This window comes from Sus scrofa, chromosome 4 (assembly GCF_054392235.1).
Source record: "Sus scrofa isolate SSC_HxYL_T2T_F1_AM1 chromosome 4, Sscrofa_HxYL_maternal_Yorkshire_Landrace_v2.0, whole genome shotgun sequence".
Taxonomy (NCBI): domain Eukaryota; kingdom Metazoa; phylum Chordata; class Mammalia; order Artiodactyla; family Suidae; genus Sus; species Sus scrofa.
This window is the reverse complement of record NC_139386.1, coordinates 91,642,437-91,658,529: the sequence shown is the minus strand read 5'-3', so window position 1 is coordinate 91,658,529 and position 16,093 is coordinate 91,642,437. Positions and strand designations below refer to the sequence as shown.

Sequence of the window (16,093 nt, the reverse complement as noted above, 5' to 3'; positions counted from 1 at the left end):
ACAAGGGAGAACTAAATTAACTGTAAATAACATACAATGACCCTTGAACAACTACAGTTTGAACTGCACAGGTCCACTTATATGCAGATTTTTTTTAATAGTTAATACTATGGTACTACCCCATCAGCAGTTGGTTGAATCCGCAGATGAAGAACTACAGATATGGGGGAGTCAGTGGGTTTTCCATTCCATGGAGGGTTGGCTCCCTTAAACCTAGAGTTGTTCAAGGTTCAACAGTACCAGAATTATAGACTTATAATCCATAATCTTTGATCCTATTAATTCACCCTCAAATTCTATAAGAAACTGAGACCAACTGTTCCTTTCATGGATTTCACCAAAATAAAAACAGAATCACATGTCACTACTTTTATATTTTTCATAAACCAGAAGTTTATTCTGAATTGGATACTAGTATTTTTAAGAAATATAGGAGTTCCCTGGTGGCTTAGTAAGTTGAGGATCCAGCATTGCCACTGTTGTGGCTCTGGTCAGTGCTGTAGTGCAGGTTCAATCCCAGGCCTAGGAATTTCCACATGGTGTGGGCATGGTCAAAAGAAAAAAAAAAGGGGGGAGGAAAGAAAAGAAAAGAAATACAGGGTACTGAATTTAGTCCATTGAGATCCTAAGTGACTGGAAGTAAATTCAATACTTTTCATTGCTGCCTTTAAGCTGCATCCAGAAGTCTGGTGTTTCCATGGCCTTCTCATGGGACTTGGTAAGAGCTGGGAAAATTAGAATAAAAATGCAATCTTTGGCGTAGGCCAGCGGCTGCAGCTCCAATTAGACCCCTAGCCTGGGAACTTCCATATGCCGCGGGAGCAGCCCAAGAAATGGCAAAAGACAAAAAAAAAAAAAAAAATGCAGTCTTTCTTCAGAATACACAGTGTCCAAATCAAGAACAATTAAGTAGTGGAGTTGGAAGGAGTGCGACAAATCATGAAATTGATTTCTCACTTTTTGCAAATGCAATAATGAGGCCTGGAAAGGGATCTGGCTCATGACTGCCCTCTGTCACTTAGTAGAAACCTTGGTTACAGCTCAGTATACCAGAGTTCGCCACCCAGTATGTGTTACATAACATTTGAGACTTACATCTAAAAAAAAATCTGTGTTCTACAAATAAATTGCAGGAAAAGAAGAAATTAAAGACTATTGATTCGGAGAGATTTAAGAGACTCTGGACCAATCTCAATGTGTTACCCTGGGCTTTATGGGATATCAGTACTGGGGTGGTGACTTGGGGTAACTCTTTCAGTCTTGAGAGTGGTCTCATTTCATGCAAACCAACCTCGGGGACCAGGGCTTAGTTTCATCACTGTCGTGAAGTGAAAGAGGAGGGAAAGGATCTGTGCCCCAACTGTGTTCCACCTCCAGGCATGGTATACTACACACTGTAGGAGCTTAGCAAACATGATTTGAGGTAGAAGAGCTGCTGGGAGCCTTGTGAGGGGCTTTCTGCACTCGGTAACAGGATGTGAGAGCTGGGTAAAAAGGCACCGGAGGTCACTCCTCAAATCACTTTGTTTATGAGCCATGGATGCTTCGCTACATTCTGCTTTAACAAACAGGCCCAAATTAAGATGGGTAAGGTCCCCCCACTAGATAGAAGGCACTGGTCTTTCAATCTCTAAGGGTCCTTGAAGTGTGTTTGCAAGAAATGGTTTTCCATAACTGGAGCCCAAGTAATTGTAGAAAGAACACTAGATTAGTGACTAGTGTTAATCAGTCTAATAATAGAATGTAGTAGTAGTCCAAAAAAACAAAACAAAACAAAAATGTGTGACCCTTGTTTGAATCTTGCTTCAAACAGTCTAACTGCAAAAAGACCTTTGAGGTTATTTGGAGGCTTACGGACTATTTAAGGATATTAAAGGATTGTAATTTCTTAAGCATGGTCATGGTTTGCATGTCTTCTAACGTTTTGTACATAACTGATTTATTGTTTCAAAAACAGATATCTACCGTAAGTGAAATGGCAATAATATTGTACTATCATATAAACTCATCATTACTAAGTTATGATGAGATTATGATGAGGAAGGATGGAAAGAAATGTTTTATCAAAGGCCTTGGCAGATGACTGAAACTTAAATGATGTTTTCCTGACTATAAAGAGGAAAAGAAGGATGAAAGGAAATTAAATATTCAATAGGAGCACATTACTAAAAACTATCTACCTTATATACATTATTTCACTTATTTCTTTTTTCTTTTTTTTTTTTTTTTTTTTTTTTTTGCTATTTCTTTGGGCCGCTCCCGCAGCATATGGAGGTTCCCAGGCTAGGGGTCTAATCGGAGCTGTAGCCACCAGCCTACGCCAGAGCCACAGCAACGCGGGATCCGAGCCACGTCTGCAACCTACACCACAGCTCACGGCAACGCTGGATCGTTAACCCACTGAGCAAGGCCAGGGATCGAACCCGCAACCTCATGGTTCCTAGTCGGATTCGTTAACCACTGCGCCACGACGGGAACTCCAATTTCACTTATTTCTTAAAGCATCTGTCCCCAACAAGATAAATATCCTCCTATACAGACAAGGAAATAAAACTCAGAGAAGTTATTTTTACACGTTCATACAGCTAGGAAGGAATAGAAGGGGAGTTACCATTTCCATGTTTTTTCCACTCCACCACATTGCTGACATTAAAGCAGGGGACAGACCATGAACTTACATCCTTCCTTACTCTGGGTTTTCTTTAATATTCCTAAAATCTGTAATCTTGGGAATGAAGGCTTTCATTGTCTTTATCCTCTGGGTGACTCAGCCTTTCAGCTAGAGTGTAGGTTTAATGTTATCTGAGACCCTATTTGAATGAACTTCAAAGGAAAAGAAGAGATGGAGACATGTTATCGTCTGGCCCCCAGCCACATTCTGGTTCCTGTTACTAAGGATTGATCCTGACTGAACTAATTAAAGTTTAGTTCCTTTGCCTCCGGGCCATCAGAACAGACAAAAGCCATTAACACTGGCCCCAGAAATATAAACTCCCTCTTTAGATAATAGTGCTAAACAGCCAATAACTGCAGTGCTGCAGTCCTTGCTAAGGAAGGAAAAACAAACTAGATAACCTTTCAGGATCTTTCCAGACTTAAGATTCCGGGATCTAAAAGTGTTTTGACTTGATGTCTGGTGTTTCAACATAGCCCTGACTAGATGAAAGAAAGAATAAGAAGAGGCAACAGTTAAATACAGAATGTAATTCATTAAAGAAGCTGTGACAGTAAGGGCAGGAGAAACAGAGGAAGGGATACAATTTTGTGAGGTTCCCCCACAGCTAAAGGCTATCATTAGGAACAAAATTAACAGAAAGACTCACCTCTTTAACAAGGTTTTCCTGATAAAATAGAAAGGCTTTCTTCCTCTCCCAACCCCACTCCCACTCTACCCCAGAGGAATTCCTCTTCCTTTCGAAACATACACTCTTTTTCCCATTGTAGCCTGAAAATCACTGCTATCATCCTTCCTTATTCCTTTGAAGCAGAAAAAGCATTGGGCCAACCTGGAAGCAGGTCTATCTCTCCTTCCTACACAATTATTTGTGCTTGCTACACTTTATTTATTTTAAGAAATTTTTTTGTGTCTTTTTGTCTTTTAGGGCCGCACCCAGAGCATATGGAGGTTCCCAAGCTGGGGGTCCATTCGGAGCTGTAGCCACCGGCCTACACCACAGCCACAGCAATGCAGGATCCGAGCCGCATCTGCAACCCACACCACACCTCACAGCAACACCAGACCCTTAACCCACTGAGCGAGGCCAGGGATGGAACCCATGTCCTCATGGATGTTAGTCAGGCATGTTAACCACTGAGCCACCACAGGAACTCCGAGAAAATATTTCTTAAGTCCCCATTATGTATGTGCAAGTGCAGATTGTCTTTTCAGTAATTGAAGACTTGAGGCAAAATCTTTTCAATCTTCAGAGTGGATGGGCACTGGACAAGTTCCACGGAAACAGTATGCAGGACGAGCTGCATAGGAGGTTAACTGTTATTGGAAATTCACAGTTCCCTCCTTGCTTGAACAGGAGAGAATAGGGATTACACAGAGATGTCACTGTATCGGACAAACTCACTGGGCCCTTATTACCTTCAAGTCTTTGCCCAGGCAGTCCTTGCCCCTTGGCCTGGAATACCTTCCTTCTCTCTTCTTATCTGGACCTGACCAACCCCTCTACCCTTTCAGGCTTAGTTCATAAATATAAACCTTAGTCATGCATCATTCCCTGTGATTTCTTTCAGTCTTCCCTGATTACCGAAAGTTCTATGACACCCCCACCCCCACACTTTTTTGCTTCTTAACCATCAGTGCATTTCTCCTTCCATAGTGGATCTCAACACAGAGGGCAACTTTCTTCTTCTTTATCTCCTTACCTGGACTGAAATTTCCCTGAGAGGTCTTTCATTCGTATGCATGAGGCAAGTATGGTGGTTGGAAAGGCAAACCAGAGAGTCAATCGAAATTGTTTCATCAGTAAGAATTGAAACAATGTTTTTCTTAGTGACACCCCCCTCGATTTTATTAAATAGTTTATTCACTTTCTTAAGATCACAGAGTTTCACTGGAGTATCTGCAATCGTGTCACAAGACTTTATCCACAATAGCAAGCTTCAAATTCACACTTGCTTCCAGAGAGCATGATATTAAACCCTACTAACTCTTTAGGCTTCTTCGATGATCCTCTGTCCATTCTGACTCATTTTTCATGTAGTCAAGTTCATTGCTAGTCTTTAATTCACTAGGTGCTTATCTTTTCTCTATAATTGGCCCAAGGATGTGCTCACACCTTTGGTAAAAGCTGTATTTACTTAATCCTATGGACCCAGGAGACTTGATTCACTCTGTTGCTTCTGTGTGGCTTGACAACCTTAAAAGATTAGTTGATTCGGGGTCCTGATTACTAGGCGTCTTTTTACCCTAAATTGTCCATACTTAAACCCACATAAATTAGAGATGGGGAAAATTAAATATTTAGTAAAATAATACTAGACAGCAAAACAAAACGTTGCTTTCCCCATTGACTTTCCATAGCCCCTGAAATTTCCAGCATTACCACACATTTGAGATGGGCAGATGTGTGAATGTATTTCAGCCACTAGCAGACTTTATAATCCTAAACAGAAATCAGATCTATGTCAGATTATCTGTGGAAGTTAAAGATACATCTATGGAAGTTACTGACAAAATAAAAGCCTAGGGAAAATACTTTGTCAGTAGCTGACTTCATTGCTCTTTTACTCCCCAATTTAGTCAAGAATGTAAATTTGGGAGTTCCAATCGTGGCTCAGTGGTTAACGAATCCGACTAGGAATCATGAGGTTGCAGGTTCAATCCCTGGCCTCTCTCAGTGGGTTAAGGATCCAGTATTGCTGTGAGCTGTGGTGTAGGTCACAGACATGGCTCAGGTCCCGAGTTGCTGTGGCTCTGGCCTAGGCTGATGGCTACAGGTCTGGTTAGACCCCTAGCCTGGGAACCTCCATATGCCATGGGCGCAGCCCTGGAAGAGACAAAAAATAAAATTAAATTAAAAAAGAAAGAATGTAAATTTGGTGTCAGGAGTAGTCAACACCGATGGACAAAAAATAATAATAATCACACTGGTTGCTTTACATAATGATGACAACTTTTGGGGAATAAAAGTAATACTTTTTATTTTAGAATACTTACGTCTTTTTCCAAAGAGCAGTATTTACCTTAAAAATTAAGCTTGTTTAGAGGAATTCAAGAGACAAAATAAAATGAATTTTTAGGAGAAGACTAAAATTCAAAATCAGGGAATCCATGGTAAAAATAAGACTTTAAACTGACTCAACTCTTTCCTTTTCCATTGACTCTCTAAGAGTTCCGCCCATCCAGCACAGGTTTCAATATGACAGAAGGTAAAAATTGTGGGGTAGTGGCTATTTATTGCTCAAATGTTTGGATTATTGGTCTCCTTAAATATATAAAAATATGTGAGGTCAACTTTGAGTTTAATGAGCAATCGTCTTAAAAGTCTAAATAAATAAAGAAAGAATAGTTTCAACAAATACGTCAAAGTTGACTCTGGCTTAATGCTTCCCTAAACATTGAGAAAGTCTATTTTATAAAGCTCCCCTTTGGATGAAGTAACTGTTGTTTTCTTTTAAGTCAGACTCCCACTGAGTAGGTTGCTTCTGCCACAGCCATGATTTCAACCCAGGACTGAATTCTTAATGATCTGCACTAATGGACTCCCAAACTTTTAAAGTAAATTAGGAATTTTTTTCCTTTAATTGCATCTCTCGCTAGTCAGTGAAACCAGGTGTATCTCACTTTATTTAAACCATGTAACAACTGGAAAGGATGTTAAAGAACAACTAACCCAACTTTCATTCACTAAATAAGAAAATAAAATCCCAGGTAAATGACATACCTTGCTGATAAAGACAAAATTGTTTGCTCCTTACTCCTTAACCAGTACCCTTTCCACTGTGATGAATGACAAGGTTAAGCAGATTTTTGTAACTGAATTCCATTTCCAGTGCAATAGAGAAGTTGCAATTTACCTCTTCAGCAGAGCTTTACACACACACACCAGATTTGTTTTATAATGCTTATATGTTGCCCTAATTTATTTTATGGATTTACAAATACATTTATCTAAGCATTGTGGCATATCCATGTTTCATTTGTAGCTTAAAGAGAAGAAATGAAGAAGTGAGGAGCCTGTGGGGATGAGGGAGGTGAGAGTCAAAGAGTAGAACCAGGGAAGGCAAGTTTGGAAGGATTTATGCAGGTGTCATTTTTCCCTTAGAACTTACAATCTTAGGTTCTTTATATGAATGTGTGCTGACAGCTCCCCAGCTCCACAGTTCCATAGTATTCTACATGAACATTAGTTATATCCTGGGGCAGAAGAATTTAAAGATTTGTAAAGTGATTCAGCATCAATGTTGTTAATGAATCAGATATAAAACAGCAATAGGAATCAATAAAAGGAATGTTCCATCCATGTGTCTCAGTAAACATTATGCATATTTACAAGAACAAATAGGACAATATTAGTAACGATACCAAACTTTCAGCAAACAATTATTGATTCTCCACTAAATGCCAACAGTGGGTCATAGGATCACAAAATTATTGGCAGACCAGTATAATCATTCTAGAGTCAAATGTTCACCAATTAATAAGGTAAGATTTATCCATTATAGTGCAGTACAAACATGTCTGACAATAAGTGGGTTAAAGGCAAGCATTAAGATTGTTGTAAAATTCGAATTTGCAATTCTCAGTGTTGCAAAAATGGAAAAGGACAGAATTATACATGTTCAAGGTAATGTCTTTCATCTCCCTGTGTTCTGCCTACTTCTCAGGCTTTCTATGGAGATAGGGGTAGGCTGATAGCAATAAATGTTACCCAGCATTGAAATCTGTCTTCCTCCCCAAGGTTGGCCCAACAGTCATTATCAACTGCCTAGTAACAATCTCACTGCTGTTACCTAAGTCCTACTACTTTCTTTTACATACAACTTTCAAAAATAATCTGTGTTTTTGACAGCAGGAAGTGAGAATAGGTCTAATTTGCAGTTGCTAGCCAGCATTGCTAGAGAAAAATTCCTTTGCTATATTATCTCTTTAAGAATCATTTTGAGATTATTTCTAGAGTCAAAGTCATCAAAAAGAAAACCTGAGCCTGTAATAGACAGGAGAACAGATCCATTGAACAACAAAACCATCTTAAGCAACTACTGCCAGTGCCTTTAGAGATGAAGTTAGGTGTACAAGGATCACCTTTATTTCCTTTAAATAGCATTGGAGCAAACAAAATTTAATCAAATCCATTATTAAGAAATAGGAAGGAGAGAAACATCCCGACTTCTCTGCATCAGGTAGGAATGTTAGGTTAAATTTTCTAACAAGTCAGATGTCTGTTCTCCTTCTGTTTATTTAGTCTGAATGCTTAGGATTCCCTCCAGAATATTGTCTAGTATAAGGACAACCACAGAGCCTCAAAGATGTTCTCTAAAAAACAATGTTAGATAATAAATAATCTCTATGTCCCAAGGGCTGTCTTCTATCCAACAATCCAGCTACTTCTATCTGATGAAATCAAGATACAAAGAACAATGAAAAAATCCTCTCTGCCCCATTGAAAACCTGAGTCTTCCTCTCCTAGTCCATGTACGTAATAAAGTTAATATTTATATAGTTCTAATATGTGCCAGACAGTGTTCTGAGTGTTTCATATACAGAAATTCACTCAATCCCCATTACCAGTTAACAAGGTAGATACTTAGCAGATTCATTTTACTGTTAAGGAAACAGATACAGAGAGTTTAAATAAATTGCCCAATACCACACAAATAGTAAGTAGTGGAGCCAGATTCAAACCCAGCCAGTTTGATGATGGATTCCACACTCTTAACCATACACTTTTGACTGTGAAAGAGCACCTCTAAAATAGGCATCTCCTCAGAGGAAATGATGTTCTGGATATTAAATGATGTATGATCTGTCTCATACTGTATCAGTCTCCTAGCACAGATCTTTCAAAACCTCTTTGTCACTAACAGAGAGGAGGTAATTCCCAGTTTTGAATCAAGCACCTGTTTCACCTGTTTTGACACACACTACAATGGCCCTCTATTGCCTCTGGGTATCCTCCCCTGGGTGGAGATTTTCCTTATCTCCATCTCTTAAAACAAAATAACTCATTCTCACCTTTCCAGGCATGAGTGGGGCAAGGCTGCAAGTCCTTTGCACATTTTGGCAAGTGGCTTAGTCCCTCAGGTTTGAGCACAAGTCCTTATCAGCAGAGCAAGTCTTTGAAAACTTCAAAATGGTCTGGGACTGCCTTTTTCTCTGAGGATTATATAGAGAATCTTTCCCAGCCCTCTGTCACTCTGTGGACCAATCCAGAGCCTCAGAGGAAATTGCAGGCTGGAGAGCAGCAGCAGTTATGTGGGAGGTGGAGGCTGGAATATTTTCTCAGCTGTGAGCAATGCTGCTGCATTAGGCTTTCAACTGCTCTTATCAGAACATGGGTTGCTTATTCTGCCAGGGCAGGGGTGGCCCTAAACTGTGCACAGGTCATCATGTTTTAACTAACAATCTTGAGCCAACCACAGCAAAGAAGTGGGCTTTGTTATAAAACAGAGTGCTTTGGGCTACATCAGGCATCTCAAAGTCATAGACTTATAGGACTGCAAGGGCCCTTGCAGATCTTGTGCCCAACTTTGTTTCATAGTGAAAAAAACACTTTTTTTTTTTTTTTTGCTTTTTTAGGGGCGTACCTGCAGCACATGGAAGTTCCCAGGCTAGGGGTCCAATCGGAGCTGCAGCTGCTGGCCTACACCACAGACACAGCAACATAGGATCCAAGCCATGTCTACAACCTACACCACAGGCATGACAATGTCAGGTCCTTAACCCACTGAGTGGGGCAGGGATCTAACCTGCGTCCTCGTGGATACTAGTCGTGTTTGTTACTGCTGAACCATGACAGGAACTCCAGAAAAAAAACAGATTTAAAGACATCCAAGGGACATGTATGTGACTCCCTATGATGTGCCAGGCACTCAGCTGGGTTCTAGGAATTCAAAGCAGAAGGCATTCCCTCTGTCTCAAGACCCCAAAACATCATAACAAGACAATATAAGTGAGTGATGGAGGCAGGACCAGGACGTTATGAAATTTCAAGGGCCACCATGAAATTAAAAGCTTTTGGGAGGAAATACCCCCTGAGCTAAGTAACGGAAGAGACAAAATAACTTACATGAGTCTATCTATTAGATTTTACACATACATCCACCCAGTTCCCCAAATTCTATAAATGGTCTTCTGATTATCCTTTACTTTGATGACTAAGTAGTTCTCTGGAGGATGACCTTCATCAACCCACTCATCCTCGGCTAGATTTGTCATCCCTTTCCCTCCAACATTTTCCTGTCTTCCATCGTCCAAGGATTATTTCCATCAAAATTTACTTTGTGCTTCATCCTGTCAGGACCCCTGGGGCTGATAAATTAATATATAAATGCGTAAGGGGTAGGCATGAGTCCAAGCTAAAAAAATAAGCAGCATCACATAACTTGTAAGAAAAGCTCAAAATCTGGAGTTAAAGATGGTTCTTACAGTGTTCCCTGTCATCTGAAATTTTTGGTTTGAAACTGTTTGAACTGTCGATCAGGACCTATAAAGTCTTATAATGTATTATGACCTAGTGCTTTAAGTTAAATAAATAGAATAAGCAAATATCCAATTACATTGCATGAAGAAACTTAGACATTGTTTTCTAAATTTATGTTTTAATTATCCATATGTATATGTGAATGGGGTCATTAGATAAACTGTATCTCTAACTATAAATCATAATCAAAAAGATTTGAAAGCCATAGCTTTATACCTTACATTTTTAAAAATAAGGACACCTACTGTGTTTACCTCTGTACCCCAAGCACTTTATCCAACATCAAGCACAAAGACATTTACAAATATTGCTTGAACTAAATGCAACTATCCAAGTTCTGTCATTACTGGCTACATAAACAGCAACAAACCAATTAATCTTCATGATAGGACACTCAGTTTTCATAGAGGTATGAACACTGTTGTTGACCATGGGTCTCATAGTGGGAATATGCATAAAATTAGTAGAGAAGACTCTTGGAGCAAGTGCCTAAATTACTGTTTGATACCCAAGGGGCTTTGAAGAGAGAATATTAAATTAAATTAATGTAGAGAATTAGAGACCCATGCCTCAGGCAGAGCTGAAGATCAAAGCAGTTTTCTGATTGTCCCAGAACTGATTGTGATAAGTGGACTATTCAAAAATCAAAATTATATCAATCATATTCAAAGATGGATGAGAACCCAAAATGAAAAAAAAAAGAAAAAACTTCAATAGAAATAAGTATGAATCCAGCATATATTTGTTTTAAAAACTTCATAAGGATGAGGTAACCAGAGAGCACGTAAAAGAGCCTGCTCATTGTATTAGGGTTCTGCAGAGAAATCTACAGAGATTTATTATAAGGAATCAGCTCACGTGATTATGGAGGCTGAGAAGTCACAAGATCTGGAGTCAGCAAGGTGAAGACCCAGAAGAGCCAATAGTATTGGGTCCTGGTCCAAATACCTGAGAAGCAGAAGCAGTAATATAAGTTCCAGATTGAGTCTGAGTCTGAGGGCAAGAGAAAACCCATGTCCCAGTGAAGATAGGAAGAAAGGATGAATAGTCCCTTCCTCTGCCTTTTTGTTTATTCAGGCCTTCAGCGGATTGGACAAGGCTCACCACATTGGGAGGGCAATCATGTTGACTCAGTCTTCAGAGTCAAATGTTAACCTCATCCAGAAACATCTTCCCATCAGTGTTTCCTAGTGTGGTGGTTATCACATTCGCCTCACAGACACACCCAGAATGTTTGACGCAATACCTGGGCACGTAGTAGTCCAGTGAACATTACACATAAAATTAGCCATCATACTCAGGTAAAATAAGTTTGAAGTTCTTTTTAAAATGAATGAACATTTTTTCTCCTCTCCCTCCTGAATATCCCTCAAAATGATAGTAAATGTATGAAATGTATGAAACAAGATTAAAACTATAATACAGAGAGAAAAGGAAACAGGTTACCATGTTTTGAATGATTTCTTTGTGAGAGGTGGAAACATGGTTAGGAGTAGTAACTAAAGAAACAAGGAAAAGAATTTAGAAAACACCATAAATGATGCCACGGGGGTTCAGGCCCAAATGTTAGAAACTACAGGGACAGGAATTAGCTGTATGACTGCGTTGCTTTCTCCTGATTTTTCCCAAAACAAAACATTTGCCAGGCTTTAATTTTTTGCAACTGCCAGACAAAAAAATATATATTTTAATTTGGATCTTTTTGATTACTGATGAAATTGAGCTTCTGTTCATATTTGTATTGGCCACAGCAATTCTTTTCTTCCATTAGTTGTATTTTTACATTTTTTGAACAATCTTAGTATTTTGCTGTTTGACTTTTCAGTACTGATGTGGAAAAATTGTTTTGTTTTTTTTTTTTTGTCTTTTGTCTTTTGAGGGCCGCACCCACGGCATATGAAGGTCCCCAGGCTAGGGATCTAATTAGAGCTGTTGCCGCCGGCCTACGCCAGAGCCACAGCAATGCCAGATCTGAGCCGTATCTGCAAGCTACACCACAGCTCACGGCAACATGGGATCCTTAACCCACTGAGCAAGGCCGGGGATCAAACCCTCAACCTCATGGTTCCTAGTTGGATTCGTTTCTGCTGCGCCACAACAGGAACTCCAAGAATTCTTTATATAAATAATGAAACTAAAAATGGGAGAAGGGACAAGAAAAAGAAAGGTAAAATTAGATTATTGATTGTTGTATGGGCAATAGGTGAGAGTTAAAGGAGACCAATAAAATCTGATAAGCCAGATAGTAAGAAGTTAAATAAGAAACAGGAGACGAGGAGTTCTCGTCATGGTGCAGCAGAAATGAATCTGACTAGGAACCATGAGGTTACCTGTTCGATCCCTGGCCTTGCTCTATGGGTTAAGGATCTGGTGTTGCCCTGAGCTGTGGTGTGGGTTGCAGATGTGGCTCGAATCTGGCATCGCTGTGGCTGTGGTGTAGGCTGGCAGCTGTAGCTCCAATTGGACCCCTAGCCTGGGAACCTCCATATGCAGCAGTGCAGCCCTAAAAAAAGCAGAAAAAAAAAAAAAAAGCAAAAAGAAAAAGAAACAGGAGATGAATATCACTAAGAATAGTATATGTACAAAGGTAACTATTAGGACAAAACTACAAACCCTCATAAATACCAAAATTAAAGATAAAATATAGATTAAAGAGCAAAAAAACACACATTTTGTAGAAAACAAAAAATAGGACATATCACAAAATACACATAATTTTACAATATTGTGATAGAGTTCAAGCCAAACATGTAAGTCATATGAAAACCATGAATAGGCATAAATTATTTCCTAAAACAAGTTTCCATTAGGCTTACAAAGTAAGACCCAACTATATTCTGTCTACAAGGAACAAGCCTAAAAGTTATTTAGAAAGGTTAAAAATAAAGACATTGGAGTTCCTGTTGTGGCTCAGTGGTTAACGAATCTGACTAGGAACCATGAGGTTGTGGGTTCTATCCCTGGCCTTGCTCAGTGAGTTAAGGATCCGTCATTGCCGTGAGCTGTGGTGTAGTTCGCAGACTCGGCTCGGATCCCGCGTTGCTGTGGCTCTGGTGCAGGCCAGCGGCTATAGCTCTGATTAGACTCCTAGCCAGGGAATCTCCATATGCCATGGGAGCAGCCCTAGAAAAGGCAAAAAGACAAAATAATAATAATAATAATAAAGACATGGACAAGGGGATAATGGACCTATGAAAATAGTGACAAAGAAAGAGAAGTAATTCTGATATAAGATAAAGGACTTAAGTATTAAACAGGAGTTCCCCGGTGGCTCAACCAGTTAAAACCTGGCATTGTCACTGTTGTGGTGAGGGTTTGATCCCTGGCCCAGGAATTTCCACATACCTTGGGCACAGCCAAAAATAAAAAAAGTATTAAACATGATAAAGAAGTATCTTTTGCCAAAAAGCCACAATTCTTAATTAAATTAAATATTTTGTACCAAATAACACAGCAGCCATCTTTCCGATAGGCAGAAACATGGTAATAATCAGAGACTAACACATTACTCTTAGACAAGAAAAAGGGTGAAAGGGCAAAAAATAAATATGGAGATAAAAGTCCAAAACCATAAAAACAAAAGATAGTTTTTGTGGACATATATCAAACTCTATACCCTAATGACAGAGAATATTCCTTCTCCTCAGATGCAGATAGCATATTCACAAAAAAACGAGCAAACAATTATTTACAAAGGCAATTAATGTTCTAATAAACAGAAAGAAATATTTTAACACTCTGTAATCACAATGAAATAAAATTAGAAATGACTAACAAAAAGAAGATGGCCCTTTCACTTAGAAATCTAAAAACCTGGAGTTCCCGTCGTGGCGCAGTGGTTAACGAATCCGACTAGGAACCATGAGGTTGCGGGTTCGGTCCCTGGCCTTGCTCAGTGGGTTAACGATCCGGCGTTGCCGTGAGCTGTGGTGTAGGTCGCAGACGCGGCTCGGATCCCGCGTTGCTGTGGCTCTGGCGTAGGCCGGTGGCTACAGCTCCGATTGGACCCCTAGCCTGGGAACCTCCATATGCCACGGGAGCGGCCCAAGAAATAGCAACAATATCAACAACAACAAAAAGACAAAAAGACAAAAAAAAAAAAAAAAAAAAAAAAAAAAAAAAAGAAATCTAAAAACCTTCTACTAAAACACTGCTAAATAAAAGGGAAAATACAAATTGAAATTACAGAATGTCTAAAAAATAATAGTTTCAAAACACTAGCTTATTCTAATTATCAAGATATAATCAAAGTAGTGATCAGAAAAAAATCACAGCACCAAATATTTTTAATGAAAAAGCAGAAATAACTTATTAAATACTCAGTTCAAAAAACTGCAAAAGGAAACAATAGAAGAAACAAAAAGATCGAAAGGAAATAATAAAGATGAAAGCAGAAGAATGGGTGGTGAGAGAAAAACAGTAAACACAATTTATAAACAAATTCCTGTTTTTAAAAAGATGAACAAAAATGGTAAATAACTAGCAAACAATAAAAAGAGAGAAAGCACAAATAAGAATTGACAAGGAGGAAAGAACTAATGAAAGAGAAGAAAATTATTTTAATGAGACTATTTTCAGAACTCTGTACAAATAAACCTAAAAACCTAGATGAAATGATAATTTTCAATGGAAACATTAGTTATTATAATGAACTTCAAGTTAGAAATCTTAAACAGTCCAATTTCCATAGAAAAAAAGTAATATAAATTACTAAGCACAAGGCCCAGATTATTGCACAGGGGAATTCAACCATATCTTCAAAAACCAGTCAGCCCCAGTGCTCTTTAAATTGTTCAGCACACTGAAAATTAAGGAAAACTTTCTAACTCCTTATATGAAGTATGTTTAATATTGATATCTATATGTGATAAAGACAAAACAAAAAAGAAAATTATAGACATTATATGGGAGTTCCCGTTGTGGCTCAGCAGATTAAGAACACAACATAGTATCTGTGAGGATGGAGGTTCAATTCCCGGCCTTGCTCAGTGGGTGAAGGATCCAGCATTGTGGCAAGCTGTGGCATAGGTCACAGATGTGGCTTGGATATGGTGTTCCTGTGGCTATGGCATAGCCAGCAGCTGTAGCTCTGATTTGACCACTAGCCCAGGATATTCCACATGCCTCATGTGCAACAGTAAAATGAAATATATAAACATGAAAATACTAGATAAAATATTAACAAACAGAATCAACATAAGAAAATAACATAAGAATCAACATAAGAAAATAACATACTTTATCAAAGTGGAATTTATTCCAGGATGCAAGGTTGATTCAATATTAGTAAACCCATTAATATCATACAACATATTAATAAATCTAAATGGCAAAATTTATATGATTACCTCCATAGATGCTGAAAATATCTTTGGCAAAATTTTCCATGCACACAGACACACACACTTACACATGACCCCCGCCTCCACCATTCACATTTGGAATCACATAGACTTACACTGGAAGCACAGATATGCTTTGGAAAATATCTTTGGCAAAATTTCAAACTCTTGAAAAAAACAGGATAACTGATAACATTTTCTTAATAGGAATATATGTACACATATATTTTAATGTATTTTTTGTGCTATATATGTATACATGTATACATATATATACATATATATACATATCTATATGTACATACACACACATTTAATAAAAGCATATTTCCCCAAAATAAATTAAAGATCCAATTAACTATAAATCTAGGGCTTATTCAATGAGTAAATAATAGAAATTTTCTGCTAAAATCAGAAATAGTGCAAAAGGTTGTCCTTCTCAATTTTGTACTGTTTATATAATGTAATCAAGAGAAATCAATCTAAGGCATAAGAGTTGTTAAAGAAAAATTCGAAAAGTATCTTTGTAGGTAGTAGGCTTCAAATACTGAAGAATCAATGATAAAGCCAACTCCAATGATAAAAAATTCAGTA

General features: G+C 38.4%; 1 protein-coding gene across 2 annotated transcripts in view; it reads right to left on the bottom strand.

Annotated features, from left to right (window-relative positions):
* RGS5 (regulator of G protein signaling 5) overlaps positions 1-8,814 on the bottom strand; it is a 57,366-nt gene extending 48,552 nt beyond the window's left edge. For both annotated transcript variants that reach the window (XR_014842865.1, NM_214356.1), the window contains 1 exon segment: positions 8,690-8,814. Coding sequence is in view for 1 of the 2 variants with exons in the window: in NM_214356.1 (NP_999521.1) it covers positions 8,690-8,733 (44 nt within the window). In the remaining variant the exon portion in view is untranslated.
* Between the last annotated feature and the right edge of the window lie 7,279 nt (positions 8,815-16,093).